Raw genomic sequence first — 15,191 nt, 5'->3', positions numbered from 1 at the left:
GGCTCAGTGCTTAAGTGCACCTGAGTTCAATCCCTGGTACCAAAAAAAAAAAAAAAATGCCTAGACAACCAGGTGTGGTGGCACATACTTATAATCCCAGTGGCTTGAGAGGCTGAGGCAAGAGGATCACAAGCTCAAGGCCAGCCTCAGAAATTTAGTGAGGCTCTAGCCAACTTAGCAAGACCCTGTCTCAAAATAAAAAATAAATAAATAAAAAGAGCTTGGGATGTGACTCAGTGGTTAAATGCCCCTGGGTTAAATCCCTGGTACCAAAAAAAAAGGGTGTCTAGAAATACTTCAAGGACTCCAGTTGGCTTGTGGAACTCCAGAAGCTCAAAGAACACCATCTGCACACATGGAAGCATTTACACAGGCATACACACACTTTCTCTCACACACACATACGCAGGCTTTTTGATTCCCATCCCAGAGGTGGGGGATGGTTTAGTAGGCATTTCTATAGGAATTCCCCTGCAAAGAGTTCACAGCACATTTGAGCCACTACCTCAGTAACTCTCAAATCTCACTGAATCAGAGGGCAGTGCCCTTGTTTCTGAACATAGGTCAGAGTGAGGAAGCTTGCTCAAGTCTCGTGATTACGTTCTAGAGCTCTGCTCTTCAACACACACCCTGCTCTGACAACCACACTTGTTTTTTAGTCTCAGGTCATTCTGCCATTTGGATGCATAACCTCAGATGGATTTATGTATTTATTGTGGTACTGGCTAGGCAAGCACTCTTCCACTGAGTTATATACCCCTAGCCCTTTTTTAAGTTTCCAAGAAAAAAAAATTTTTTTAATTACTGGGATTTGAATCCAAGGGTGCTTAGCCACTAAGCCACATCCCCATTCCTTTTAGTTCATTTTAAGATACAATCTCACTAAGTTGCTTAGCACCTTGCTAAGTTGCTGAGGCTGGTTTTGAACTTATGATCCTCCTGCCTCAGCCTCCTAAGCGGTGGGGATGACACTTACATGCCACCGTGCCCAACTCTCGGTTTCATTCTTAAAGTATGTGCATAATTTGTGGTGCCTTTGGGATTGTTTCTTTTGGATTTGTTTTGTTTCTGACACAACACACACACACACACACACACACACACACACACTCATGCACATGTGTACATCCCAGTCTTAGAGGAAAAAAACGTACATTTAGTAGAGTCTATAAAAAATTCTCCAAGTCCCAGGTCATCCTGATTATCTGTGGGAAGTCTGAAGAGCAAACCTGGAGCAGTGATCCTCCCTCAGCAGTGGGAAAGCTTGTGGTGTGGAGGACACATGGCCTGCGTCTGATGAGCACTACTGCTTACATGCTGAGCAAGCTTGGGCAGCTCCCTTACTTAAAGCCAACTTCCTCATATATGAAATGGAAATAATAATAATAATAATAACTGCTTTGTAGAATTGATGGGAGGATTAAATGTAGGGGAAGCACCTGGCATGTTTCCAGGACAAAGCAAGTGAAAGGGTGAGGAGCTGCTGTTGTGTTATTGAATTGCATTGAATGATTTCAGTACAAGATGTCTCATCTGACTTCTCCTTAGCTGACTCGGGATCTCAGCTGGGGGTGATTTCGGGTTTTAGATTGTCAAAGTAGAGGAACATTGCTTTTATCTAGTGGACAGAGGCCATGTTCTGCTAAACCTCCTACGATATGCAAGACAGCCCCACAGCAGAGAATTACCCAGCCTAAAACACCAACAGCACTGAGGTTGAGAAACCCTGGGAAACGCCCAATACACAGCTAAGAATCTATTGACACTATATGACAACTTTAATTACCCAGATCTGGGAATGTATGCTGGCCAATTATTTGGGATCTAAAAAGTCTAAGATGTGTTTGGATTGTTAAAAGAGAAGCACTAATAGTTAGCCTTGGTGGTTCCTGATGGTGATTGAGTCACCCTTAGAAACCAGTAAGTAGCAGTAGGTGCTCACAAGACAAAATGTAGCTTTTCCTCCTGCTGGAAGGTGACCGATCATTCATGACCTTATTTCCTTACCTGACCCAAACAGTTTGTTACAATCCACTACACAGCTGTTCCTTGGTTTCCTGTAGCCTGTTCCGTGAAGGTTTTCAATTCTCACTGGTTTAGGGGGCCAATGGCTTTCTTCAATACCAGAGAGACAATCCAGGCCTTCAAAGAAGCCCCCTGCCCTGTCTTGGAATTCCTTCTCAAAGATAACACTCAAAGTTTGAGAGTCCTGCTTATTCTGTGTCTACTGAACTGTTTTACAAGATTTCAAAAGAGCAAACTCTTGTCTTACTCTTCAATGGAACATCCTAGCCAGGCAGTATAAGCAACAAGTACAGGTGATCTCAGATAAAGCACAGCATTATGCAGACGCAGCTTCCTCTATATTAAAAATATTTGCTGGCATCAGTGTAGACTTTGTCTTATACTTCTTGAGTATTTTTCTTTTTCTTTTTTTTACTTTTTACTTATCAAATAGCTTTGGTTTTGGTGGGATATGCTATTCTGAAAGCATATTATAATCAAAGTGCCAAGGTTCCAAAAGTCCACACTCTTTCCAAAAAGAAATGTTCACTGAAAATTGTAGGATGTGCACACAAATCCAGAAGTGTGTTATTTATAGAGTATTGAGAACCAGCTTTCCAAATCTCCCTATCTGTAATTCTTTTATCCTTAACATCCTACAGCTAATAAATCATTGACTCAAAATATCCACAAATGGAATGTGTTGCTTAAAATCACTATTTTTATTAAATGTAAAAATTTAACACCATCATTTCAGTTGTCATAATTAAGGGAAGAATTTCTCACCAGTGTCTGTCTGCAATAAAGTGGTTCTGCGAGCTTTGTGTTCCTTCCTACCCTATCTGACATATAGAAAGGACTATCTCCATGCATGTATCATCCACCTCCCAATGGCTAATCATCCTGATTCTAATGTTATCTTCTGTCGCGACCCCTCGCCGGCAAGGGAAAACACGACACAGGATTCTTCTTTCAGCAGTTTATTCAGGCCTTGATTCAAGTATCATCTTCTAGCGACCCCCCGCCGAGCGCCCAAGCACAGCCTAATAAAGCCTCCCGCATACCAATCCCAAGCTGCCACGTGGATCTCTCTCATAGGGTGGTAAGGGATTGCGCGCCAACTCTCCAAAAAAGGAGTTGTTTATCACAGGCCACAGTGGAAGCCGGCGCCATCTTCTAATGGCGGCCACGGTCTATAAGAATGGCTTACCACAATCTTCAACTTAGGAAAAGTCTTAGTGAACTTAGAATAGTGATTCTTAACCTGAGGTTTACTTGGAAAGATTTTTTTTTTTTTAATTCTGAAGCCCTGGCTAAAACTCCAGGCTAATTAAACCAAAATCACTAGAGATACTTTTGGTTTAATTAGTTCTCAGAATTTTCTAGAACTTCCCAAGCAATTCCAGTGGGCCTCCAAGGTTGAAAACAGAGGTTTAGAAGAAACTATTATGACAAACAGAAGCAAAATACCCAAGTGAAGTTTGTAAAACTACTGTCTCATATGTCTTTTCAGGTATTTCGGCATGGAGACCGAAGTCCCATTGAGACATTTCCTAACGACCCCATTAAGGAATCCTCCTGGCCCCAAGGATTTGGCCAGCTCACCCAGGTTGGTTGGATGCCCAGCTGAAGGTTGTGGATGAGTCTCCAGGGTAAATGTGTGTAGAATTGTCACTGTTTTGATGCTTTTTACCTTTTTGGCTTTACCCAAGCACAGGAGCTATATGTGGACAACAGAATCTGTGAATTTAGAAATGTTGAAGATAGAGAGAGGGGAAAAAAATCCTCTAATCAATAAACTGAATATGTACTTGGCTCTGTGTGTTCTCATATTCTCCATCAGAAGAATCAGATTAAGGGACAACTGTGTCAGAGACGAGAATTTTTTTATTGGCACCTCTTGCTGGAGCAGAAAGGAGACACAGCATTGACCCAGCTGGCTCTCAGAACAAAAAAAGGGAGCTAGTTGTTAAGTCTGTAAGGGTCGCAGGGGTGGGCTAGAGTCTAGGAATTTTAATGGGCTTTGGGAACAATTTCTGAGATGTTTTCTTTGATTATTTATTTTTATTGGTGCATTATAATTATACATAATAATGGAATCCACTGTGCCATATTCATGAACATAGCATAACTCCATCAGTCTCATTCCCCAGGACCTTCCCTTCTTCCCCCCTTCTTCCTCTCCATCCACTTACTCTACTGATCTCTCTTTGATAATTATTATTATTGTTGTTAATTTAATTAGCGTGTTATATATAATACACATACATTATAAAACGGGATTCATTGTGGTATATTCATACATGGACATAGAACAAATTGGTAGATTTCGTTCCCCAGTCTTCCCTCCTCCCTCTCTCTCCATCCCCTTCCTCTGCTAGCCTCCCTTCTGTTTTTGTGAGATCCTCTAAGGTGCTTTCCTTGTGGGCCCCTCGCAAGCACTTCAGCCTTGGGGCAGGCAGGCAGTCTGGAGCCAAAGGCTGCATCTCTCCCTGTATCATCCTTTTGCTTTGTGATAAGAGTGAGTCACTGCAACTATAGGAAAATTCATAGGTGGGGGTGGAAAAAAACACAAATTATGGGAGAAACAAGTTAAGGGTCCTGAGAATTTGCTGTTTGGGTGACTTCTCAACAGCATTGTCCTTTATGTTGTTTGTTTTGGGAGAATCATGGCGAGGGGATCCTGGCTTTCATGATAGCAGCTGTTTTCTGAAGTTGGTAAGACTGAGAGTGAGTGAGAGGCTAGGGGAAGACACCATCATGCTCTTAATAGCTAACAAGACAAAGTTAAGGTCCCTGGGTGCGTTTGACTTTGGTGGGGGTGGGGGTGCTGTTTCATGTGATTCCTCTGAAGTGATGACATTAGAATTTGATGTTTAACCAGCTGGATGCATTGGGATGGAGTCTCAAGCTTTCGTGTGCAAATGTTTTGTTAAAAATGCAGATTCTAATTCAGCAGGTCTGATGTGAGGCCTGAGATTCTGCATGTCTGGCAGACTTCCAGATGATGCCAGTGGTACTAGTATATGGCACACTCCTTAAGTGGTAAAGGTTTAGAGCTCCAATTTCTGCCTTTGGCCAGGAACTTCTAATTGGCATAATGATGGGACAATGAATCTCTAGATCAATGGCTCTCCAAGTATGGGCCCTGGACCAGCAGCCTCATCATTGCCCAGCACTTTGTTTAATGTAAATTCCCTGGCCCTGCTCTATAACAGTAAGTTAGAGACGTTGATGCTAAAGCCTAGAAATTTATGTTTTAATAAGTCCCCCAGGTCATTCTATGTGCCATGCTGAAATGTGAAAACCATTGCTTTGTTCAGGAGATGACTGTTTCCCCCAAAGTTAACCATAAGAACACAAGACCCCAAATCCCTGCTTCTTCAGGTACCCCAATCATGGTCCCCATGTCATTCTTTCCCCACATTCGTCCCCATGGAAGGTGATAATAGTGGTGCTCAACAGTGACAAGCTAATGAGCAGGTGCAGCCAAGCAGCAACCCGGAGGCCACATCCTCTCTAACTCTTGAAATCTGATGAGGCTCTGGATTCAAGACAAATCTGCAGCAGTGTTCTCAAAGCACGGTGCTCTACTACCTGCATCTGAATCAGTTGGAGTACTTGTTAAAATGCCAATTCCATGACCCCCTCCCCCCAGGATACAATAAGCTAGAATTTGGGGGGAGCTCCTGAGGAATCTGTACTTCAACAGCACTTCTATGTAGTTTTATTCCTGATGCTCAGTAATACTTGAGGACCACTGAGCTAATGCAATGCATCTCAGTGTTTGCTGTCCCTTAAAAGGTCTCAGAGAGCTTGCTGAAAACGTATTCCTAAGCTCCACCCACTAAGATTCTCACTGAGCGGTCAAGAGTGGGGCTCCAGAATTGGATTTCGAATGTGATCTCAAGTGATGACTATATTTCTGATTCACAGATCACACTTTGACTAACAAGCTTTAGTCCTTTATGAACCAGTCATAAATAAACTGTATGGATAATAAATCATTCATTGCATCCAAAGGTTGAAATGCACCTTCAGATTCATCAAGCCCACCTTCATCACATAGTTGGATTTCATTCACAAAATCCCCACCTAGTGGTCAACCAGTCCTTTTCAATACCCTACCATCAAGGATCCTACTACCAAACCAGAGATGAGTCATTTATTTTAATTAGATCAATCACCAACTATCAACTAAACACATATGAGGTGCAAGTTCCTATGTTAAGTGCTAATAAAGATGAAGTTCCTATGTTACGTGCTAATAAAGGTGAATTCATCTTCTCAGAGGGTCCGCGAGTCCTGACTAAAGATTGCAACTGTTTTTATTTTTATGTATCTATGTGTTGTTATTGTGCAACTATTGAATCATACCTTATTCATTCCACAGGTACAATTAAAAGAGAGGAGACAATTTTACTTACTTTCACTAATTTTTGCTTTTATTTTTTTCCCATAGAGAGGCATGGAACAGCATTATGAACTTGGACAATATTTAAGGAAAAGATATGATAAATTCTTGAATAAGTCCTATAAACATGATCAGGCAAGTGGGGTGCTAACGGCAGGAACCTTGACCCTTGAAAAGAATTAATTCTGAATATGTATAAGTGTTTTACCTGTTTTGTTTTCCAAGGTACTTATATTAGTCAGAGATCTTGTTTACAAATGTACTTGTCTTTATAGGATTATTTTTTCCTAAAACTGTATAAATATGAGTAAGTTCAAACTTTTATGGATACTTGTGTAAATACTTTGGCTTGGCAAGTAGACATTGCTTAATTGGTGTCATTTGTCAATTCAACTATTGTCCTTCTAGGTGGCTTTATACCATGGTATGCTCAGAATACTACTCATTTTGTAACATATTATGTTTATGAAGTTACTACAATGTATGCTAATAGTCCAGTATGACTGTCCTGCTCTTTCTCTAGTACCCGGCCAGCTCCACAGTAGGGCTGCAGGGGACCTTCATGTTTCCTCTCAATTGGCTTCTGTTTTGAGGCATGGTGGCATACACCTGTAATCTCAGCAACTCAGGAGGCTGAGGCAGGAGGATTACAAGTTTGAGGCCAGCCCTAGCAATTTAGTGAGTCCCTAAACAACTTAGCAATACCCTGTTCCAAAATAAAAAATATAAAGGGCTGGGGAGGATGTGGCTCAATGGTAAAATGCCCCTGGGTTCAATCCCCAGTACAAAAAAAAAAAAAAAAAAAAAATCTTCTACTTTAATTTTTCCACTCTAGGTTTATGTTCGAAGCACGGATGTTGACCGGACTTTGATGAGTGCTATGACAAACCTAGCAGCCCTGTTTCCCCCAGAGGGCACCAGCATCTGGAACCCCAGCCTACCCTGGCAGCCCATCCCAGTCCACACTGTTGCTATCTCTGAAGATCGGGTCAGTATACGGAGAGGTCCAGGAGATTTCACGTGGCTCTGGAAGGAGGAAAGTGGGCTTCTCAGAACTGTGGATTTGGGAGTCTGAATGAACTTTGGGCTGTACAGTTTTACTTCTTTCCTTTAAAAGAAAAAGAGAAAGAAAGAAGGAAGGAAGGAAGAATTCAAGGGACAGTCATAGTAGGACGTGGAAAGCCCTAGGCAGGATGAGTAGGAACTGAATATTTCGTTAGATCTCTACCATCCACTTTGTTTTGCCACCATTTCAACTTCTGCCAGTTTGTCCCTCTTGACTCCTCCCTGTCTCTCTGTCTCCCTCCCTTCCAGTGGGCTGCTTTCAGTTTCTAGGCTTTGGGTGCCCAACACAATTTGGGCACAGATCTCCCTGCTTACCAAACACTCCTCCCCCAGAGAAAATCTACGTTCCTAGGTAGGGAAAAAGAGAAAGAGCTGGGTTCAAAATTCGTCCCCACACTTTATATATATGCCCTCATATTTACCTTTCATAACAACCTGGGATGGATAATACTATTGTTCTTTGATCGCAAGGAGAAAGACCTGCTCAGAGAGGTAAAATAACAAACAAAATTGGTCCAAAGCCACATAGCTGGTCAACAGTATTCCTATGACCCAAACTAGATCTGTCTAGTTTTGTTACCTGTAAAATAGTGATTCTCAAACTTGGTTTGTCTATTTGAATCTCTTGGGGAGTTTTCAAAACTCCTAATGGCCAGGGCACTCCCTATAACAAACCAGAGTCTCCAGGCATCATTTAGAAATAGTATACCTAGATGATCCCATTGGCAGCCAGGCTTGAGAACTGTAAACCAAGCTACCTCTCTTGGACTGTTTGAGAGAAACGCTCAAACTTATTTACCCAGGGTGGGACTGACCAAGAACTCTAGCCTTTTCATAACACTTGATATTTTAAAAAACAGTAATAAATATATGTAACTAATCTTCCAGTGTATATGTAGGAAATGGTTTGGAACAAGCAGTTCTTTCCTGGTTTCCCTATAGTTACATCATGGGCAGGATCTATCTTAGATCACTTTCCAGTTCTACAGGTGAGCAGCACAGACTAGGTAACTTATGGAAAAAAAAAAAAAAAAAGAGGCTCATTTAGCTTGTAGCTCTGAGGCCAGGAGGGCAGGAGGCCAGGAGGCTAGGAATGTGGCACCAGCATCTGCTTAGCTTCTGAAGAGGGCTTCCTTGCTGCGTCATGACATGGCAGAAGGTATCACATGGCAAGATAAAGCAAAAAGTACTTGATTTTATTAAAAAAAAAAAAAAAAAAAAGCTAGCCTGGTGTGATGGTGCACACCTGTAATCCCAGTGGCTCAGGAGGTGGAGTCAGGAGAATCATGAGTTCAAAGCCAGCTCCAGTAACTTAGCAAGGCTCTAATCAACTTAGTGAGACCTTGCCTCTAATAAAATATAAAAAAAGGGCTGGGGATGTGGCTCAGTGGTTAAGTGTCCCTGGGTTCAATCTCCTGTACAAAAGAAATTTTAAAAGCCACTCCTATAATAATAACCCATTAATCCACTTATGAGGGCAGAGCCCTCTTGGACCAGTCACCTACCAAAGGTCACACCTCTCAACACCACTGATTTGGGGACAGTGTCTCCAACACAGGAATACTGGGGGACATTTTCAAATCATAGCACTACCTTATCTCTCTATGCCTGAGGCTTAGTGTGACCCCCACACACACTTAACAGTGTCTTCCAGGATATGTTGCTGTCCTCTTTGTCCTTCCAGTAATTCTAGAGATTTGACTTAATTGTTGTACCTAGTGGCTTAAGAATTTTCCCCAAGTGCTTTGTAGAAACAGCTGTCCCCTGTCGACCCCACTCAAGATAAATCTATTCTAAATTGACCACTTCTGTGGTATGTCCTGAAAAGTCAGAATGGTTTATATATACCATCTTCCTTTATAGAATCAGGAGTGAAGTATTATATTATCCATGTTCTTAAAATTTTGTGAAAATTATCTTCCAAAGAGAAAAAAAATCATTTTTCCCATAGGCTTTTCTGCAGAGATAAAGACCAAATAGGAGCACCAGATTTAGCCAACACAAACATGGATATCTATTTAACCTGTAATCCAGAAAGATAGTAATTAAATTACATAGAAAGAGAATCCGGGCGCTGGGGTTGTGGTTCAGTGGTAGAGCACTCGCCTAGCATGCATAAGGCACTGGGTTCAATCCTCAGCACCACATAAATGTAAAATAAAGATATTTTGTCCACCTAAAACTTGAGAATAAATATTTTTAAAAAAGAAAGAAAGAAAGAGAATCCAGATACTATTAGAAGAGGTAAAAAGAGGGAGAGGGAAACAAGCAAGATTATCTACTGTTGGCTTCTAGCTACCTGCTCAATAAAGCAAACAAAGCTCTCCTGTCAGTTATGAAGTCTAACAAATCCATCATCAATCAACACAAGGTTACTCCCAGACCTATGCTGGGTATTAGAGAGAAATATAAGAAAAACACGAGGCCAAGTTTCTTCCCTAACTTATGATCTGTTTGATGAAAGAAAATGATCATGAGTGAAGCATGCAGAACAAAATGGTAGAACATGACGTCAAAGACAAGCTGTACACGCTGGACGAGTTCAGAGAATAAAACCTGCATGGAACTCCCACAGGGAAGTGATTCAAATCTGCCTAGAGTAAGGACTTGAACCAGACCTCAGAGGTAGGAAAGGTGAGGGGTGCATGCATACACTCTTCAGTATCATATGACAATGATTTAGAAGGAACAGACACTGGAGCCTCAGAGAATACTTGTTGATGCAATTCAGCAAAGAGGAAATGAAGGCCTGAAGTTAGATGATAAAAGATGTCAGAGGAAGGAAAGCCAGCAAGGTCACCAACAGGAGCAGAAATGACAAGGCAGGAAGCAACTTAGAAACATTTTCTGAGCAGCCACTAACACACCAGCTCTGTTCTAGGAGTTGACACTATAGCAGTGAACCAGTCAAACAAGATGCTAGGTCTCTTGAGGGTCTATACTCTGTTTAAAAAAAAATTTTTTTTTAGTTGTAGATGGACACAATACCATTATTTTACTTATTTATTTTCATGTGCTGCTGAGGATCAAACCCAGTTCCTCACACATGCTAAGGGAAGCGCTCTACCACTGAGCCACAACCGCAGCCCCTGGTGGGGTCTATATTTGATAGGATAAGAAAATAGGTAAATAAAATAATTGCAGATGGTGATAAGTGTTTTGAGAGAAGTAAACACATTAACATGCAGGCTGGCTGCAGGAGCCGAGCCAAGGTGAGTATCAGTGGGGGATCTGTTCCAGGCAGGGAGGAGTTAACGCAGAGACCCTCAACCTGTGTGTTTAGAGACAGCAAGAAGGCCCACAGTGTTGCTGGACAGGAGAGGATGGCAGAGTGTTTATTAGGGGTCACCTTCCTGTAGACTCTTTGAAGCCATGCTGAGTGTGGATTTTATTCCAGGTCAAATGAAAAGTTAAGGAAGGTTGGGAACCACGAAATAACCTGATCTGATGAATGCTTTAAAAGATAAAAATAAAAAACAATAGTATAGCTACTGTGTGGAGAATGAATTGTGAAGGCAGAAGAAAAGTATTTTGATTGGCCAAATAGGAGGCACTCACAGTATTTGAAACACAGATGACAGTGGCAGTGACTGTTATGGGACAATGAAGATAAAGAGAGGGGTCTGTTGGGTGTATTTTGAAAGCCGACAAACAAAAGTGGTTTAAAGGTCAAGGGCCTACTTTAGATCTATTTTGAAAATAGAGCCCCAAAAAGTGATTAGTCTATGCTGTAAATTTTGCCATTGGCAAAAGTGGAGAAATTATCAAGAAGAAATGGCTTAAAGTAAGGAAGTCCACTTTGGCTCTGTACATGTTACGTTAGAGGTCTTCAACAATCAAGGAGAAATATACAAATAGTGTTGTCCAGCAATACAGGACAAATACAGGAAAGCAAGAGCCATAAAATGAACTTGGGTGTCACCCACCTGTAGAGCATAGTTAAAACCCCCAAGAGATCATCAGATGTAAACTCATTTTAGGATGATCATTTTGTCCTCCTAATAGGCTTTAAATTATATTTTCCCATACATTTAATATATACCCTTATTTTAACAGTCTGCAAATTTGCAAGAACCGAAGTCAATGAATGGTTTGTTGATCTCTTTAAGATTCTTTCCCGACCTCTAATTTATTTTCCATATTCCTGGGGGAGAAGGGTATATAACCAATGGGCACCTAGTGCTAGAAATGAAAGGGGAGGAGGAAGAAGCAAGATAACAGTAATTCACAGCAAGTGCGAATATTTACAAACAGCACATTCCGATTTAGGCAAGTTCATGGAAGAAAAAAAAATCATCATAAAGATATTTTTTGGGGGGGTGGGAGGATCTGGTTACAGATGCTGTGGTTTTCAGACCTTAGACCACTTGTTTTGTTTTCTCCTATTTTAGCATTGAGCGCACGTCTAGCATATTTGAATCTTAATTTATTAAGGTTGCCTTTGACCAAACAAGGCTTAAAATAATGGCGCAGCTCCCTTGGCAAGGTGCTTCTGGCCAATCAAGGTCTTTATGCTCTTTCTTTTGTCCCCAGTTGCTCCACCTGCCTTCCAGGAACTGCCCTCGTTTTCAAGAACTTGAGCGTGAGACTTTGAAATCTGAGGAATTCCAGAAGAGGCTTCATCCTTACAAGGTTTACAGTGGGGTTATTTAATAAAGTTTTGGCTTCTTTAAAGGGTGGGATGAATGTGTCTGCGGGTGGCTGGTGATAGCAATGGGTTAGAATGTTTAATGAGGAAAGTCATCTCTACCTGATCCCCTTCCCTATGTGGGAGCCACAACCAGTAGAAAAGCCAAATCCTGTACCCGTGTCCCTGGCAGGAATCAGGTGCACATGAGTAGCTGGATGAGACTAACTGAAATCTAAAATCATGTGCTTTCTGAGGCCAAGTGACTGGGGCCTGTCTTCCTACACAAGGGACAGGACTTTTTTTTGTTTTATGAAGGTCACCCCCATTTCAGGATGGCACATAAGGTAGAAGATGGAATGCTTTGTATTTTAAAAATAATCTTCCAAAGGAATACAGTGGAAAGTCTCTAATAACCCCTCCAATAATCAAAAGCATTCTTTTTCTAATGTAGTCTTTCAGGTTTTTATGCTTATACCAACTAATACATGTATATTCTGGTAGTTTCTCCTTTGATTCCACAAAAAGTATGTACTATTCATAGGGCTGGGCACTTTGGTTTTTTTGTTCTTGTTTTTTCATTGAATTAAATATCTTGGAAATACGTTATATCTGCACATAAAAATATTCTTATTCTTTTCATTCTTTCTTTTTTTGTTTTGTTTTGTTTTGTTTTTGTTTTGTTTACAAATGTGCAGTGTCTGAATTTATGGACATACCAATATTTATTTTAATCCTTTCCTATTGATGGAATTGGGGGTTATCCCCCCCTCTTTTTCTTTTACCATCTGTGTGAACACCTTGGGCATCTAAATAATTTCATAACAATATCCACGGGATAATATCTCAGAAGTAGAAATTTGGACTTACTTTGAAATATTATCAAATTATCCTCTGAAGAGGTTGGACCGATTTCCACTCCCAGCAGAAAGGCATGAGAGAGCCTGTATGTCCAGGGCCTTGCCGACAGTGTGCAGGCCACTTTGGCAATGTGTGCCAATCTGATGAGGGGAAAATGGAACCACTAGATACATCCTCTCTGCAATGAGGAGCAAGACAAGGAAGCTCACCCTCATCACATTACATGAGCCTGTGCTCAAGAACTTCTACCAGCTCAAGCATCTCCATCCAGTCAAATGCCATGTGTCTCTCTTTCCTAATCTTTTCACTTGACTATTTTTTGTTGGACTAGTGGTTTCCTTTTTTCTTCAAAGTTTTAGAATTTTTCTCTCTCTATTTTAATAGTTCTGTCTGTGACATGACGGGTGTTTATTATATTGTTGTCTGTCTCCTGACTTGGTTTTTCATGAATTTGCCATGTAGATTGTAAGTGAATCCATGTATTCATACGTATCTTCTGCATTTTCAGTTATATTTTGAAAAGGCTTCCTCGGTTCTGGATTATTAAGCGAGTCTAGGAATGCTTTCTTCTAATTTCACTACAGCTTTATTTCTGCATTTGTATATTGCACCCATTTACAGTGTAAAGTAGTATTAGATATCCATCCTGCCTAAGTTTTTTTTTTTCTGTTAGAGTATCTAATTTCCCCATCCCTATTTATTGAATGGTTTCTCTTTTCCCACTAATTTGAGATATTATATATTGAAATTCCTGTATAGATGGAGACAATTTCTGGAATTTGTATTCTATTGCATTGTTCTTATGAGCCAAAAAAAAAAAAACACATGGTTTTAATTACTGAGACTTTATAATGTACTTCAATACCTAAAGTGCTGCTCACCCTCATTGATCTGTTTTCTGAGTTTTCACGGTTGTATTTTTATTGGTTCTTTTTAGTCGTACATGACAATAGAATTTATTTTGACATAATTATAGTGCCATGAAATATTTGTTCAGTCCCCAGTATTTCCCCTTCTCTTTCCTTTCTCCTTTCTTTCGTTCCCTTCCCTCTACTCCATTGGTCTTTCTGCAATTTACTTATAGTTTTATTTTTAATTAGTGTCTTGTGTGTGTGCATCATGGTGAGGGTCACTGTGATATACTCATATATATACATAGAAATGTTAGGGCAGATTCTTTTCACTATCTTTCCCCATCCCATCTCTTCTCCCTTCCTTTCATTCCCCTTTATCTCCTCCACTGATCTTTCTTCTATTCTTTCCCCCTCCACACCTATTTTGGTTTAGCTTCCACATATTAGAGAAAATATTCAACCCTTTGCTTTTGGAGACTGGCTTCTTTCACTTAGCATAATAGCCTTCAATTCCATCCATTTATTGGCAAATGCCATAAAGTCATTCTTCTTTATGGCTGAGAACTATTCCATTGTGTATATATACCACATTTTATTTATTCATTCATCTGTTGAAGGGCACCTAAGTTGGATCCATAGCTTGGCTGTTGTGAATTATACTGCTATAAATATTGGTGTGGCTACTGCACTGTAGTATGCTGATTTTAAGTCCTTTGAGGAGTGGGATACCTGGGTCAAATGGAGGTTCGATTTCTATTTTTTTCAGAAATCTCCATACTACTTTCCCGAGTAGTTGTACCAATTTGCAGTCCCACCAGCAATGTAGGAGTACACGCTTCTCCCCATATCCTCACCAACATTTATTTTTACTTGTATTCTTGACAATTGTCATGGCCATATTTTTAATTTCTTTCTGAACTTTAGAATCAGCTTGTTTAACTTGTTAGTGTTTTTACTGAGATAATAATTTATAAGTTACTTAAGGAGAATTTGCAACTTTTCAATATTAAGTCTTTCTTTTTCTTTTTCTTTTTGGTCCTGGGGATTAAACTTAGGTGCACTCTACCACTAAGCCACATCCTCAGCCCTACTTTTGTATTTTATTTAGAGACAGGATCTCACTGAGTTGCTGAGCACCTCGAGATTACCGAGGCTGGTTTTGAGCTCACCGTGCTCGCGTCTCAGCCTCCCTAGCCGCTGGGATTGCAGACATGTGCCACGGCACCCAGCTCACTGTTAAAGTCTTTTTTTCAAGAATATGTGCATAATTCTTCCTGTTCTTATATTAAAGATTACTTTAGGATTTTTTTCCATATATGCCTTTACACCTTTCTGGTAACTTCATCATAAAGTTGGAAATATCTAA

At 40.5% G+C, this 15,191-nt stretch overlaps 1 protein-coding gene across 1 annotated transcript in view; it reads left to right on the top strand.

Moving 5' to 3' along the window:
* Acp3 (acid phosphatase 3) overlaps positions 1-15,191 on the top strand; it is a 53,610-nt gene that overhangs the window by 10,076 nt on the left and 28,343 nt on the right. The window contains exons 2-5 of the mRNA XM_046431254.2: positions 3,518-3,613; positions 6,467-6,553; positions 7,254-7,406; positions 12,017-12,115. Of these exons, the coding sequence (XP_046287210.1) occupies positions 3,518-3,613; positions 6,467-6,553; positions 7,254-7,406; positions 12,017-12,115 (435 nt within the window). The remainder of the gene's footprint in view (positions 1-3,517; positions 3,614-6,466; positions 6,554-7,253; positions 7,407-12,016; positions 12,116-15,191) is intronic.

The sequence above is a fragment of the Marmota monax genome, unplaced genomic scaffold, assembly GCF_021218885.2.
Source record: "Marmota monax isolate L192 unplaced genomic scaffold, Marmota_monax_Labrador192_F-V1.1 WCK01_AAM20220418_F8-fsc00022, whole genome shotgun sequence".
NCBI lineage: Eukaryota > Metazoa > Chordata > Mammalia > Rodentia > Sciuridae > Marmota > Marmota monax.
Note: the sequence above shows the minus strand (reverse complement) of the source record. Positions and strands in the feature narration are given on the sequence as shown.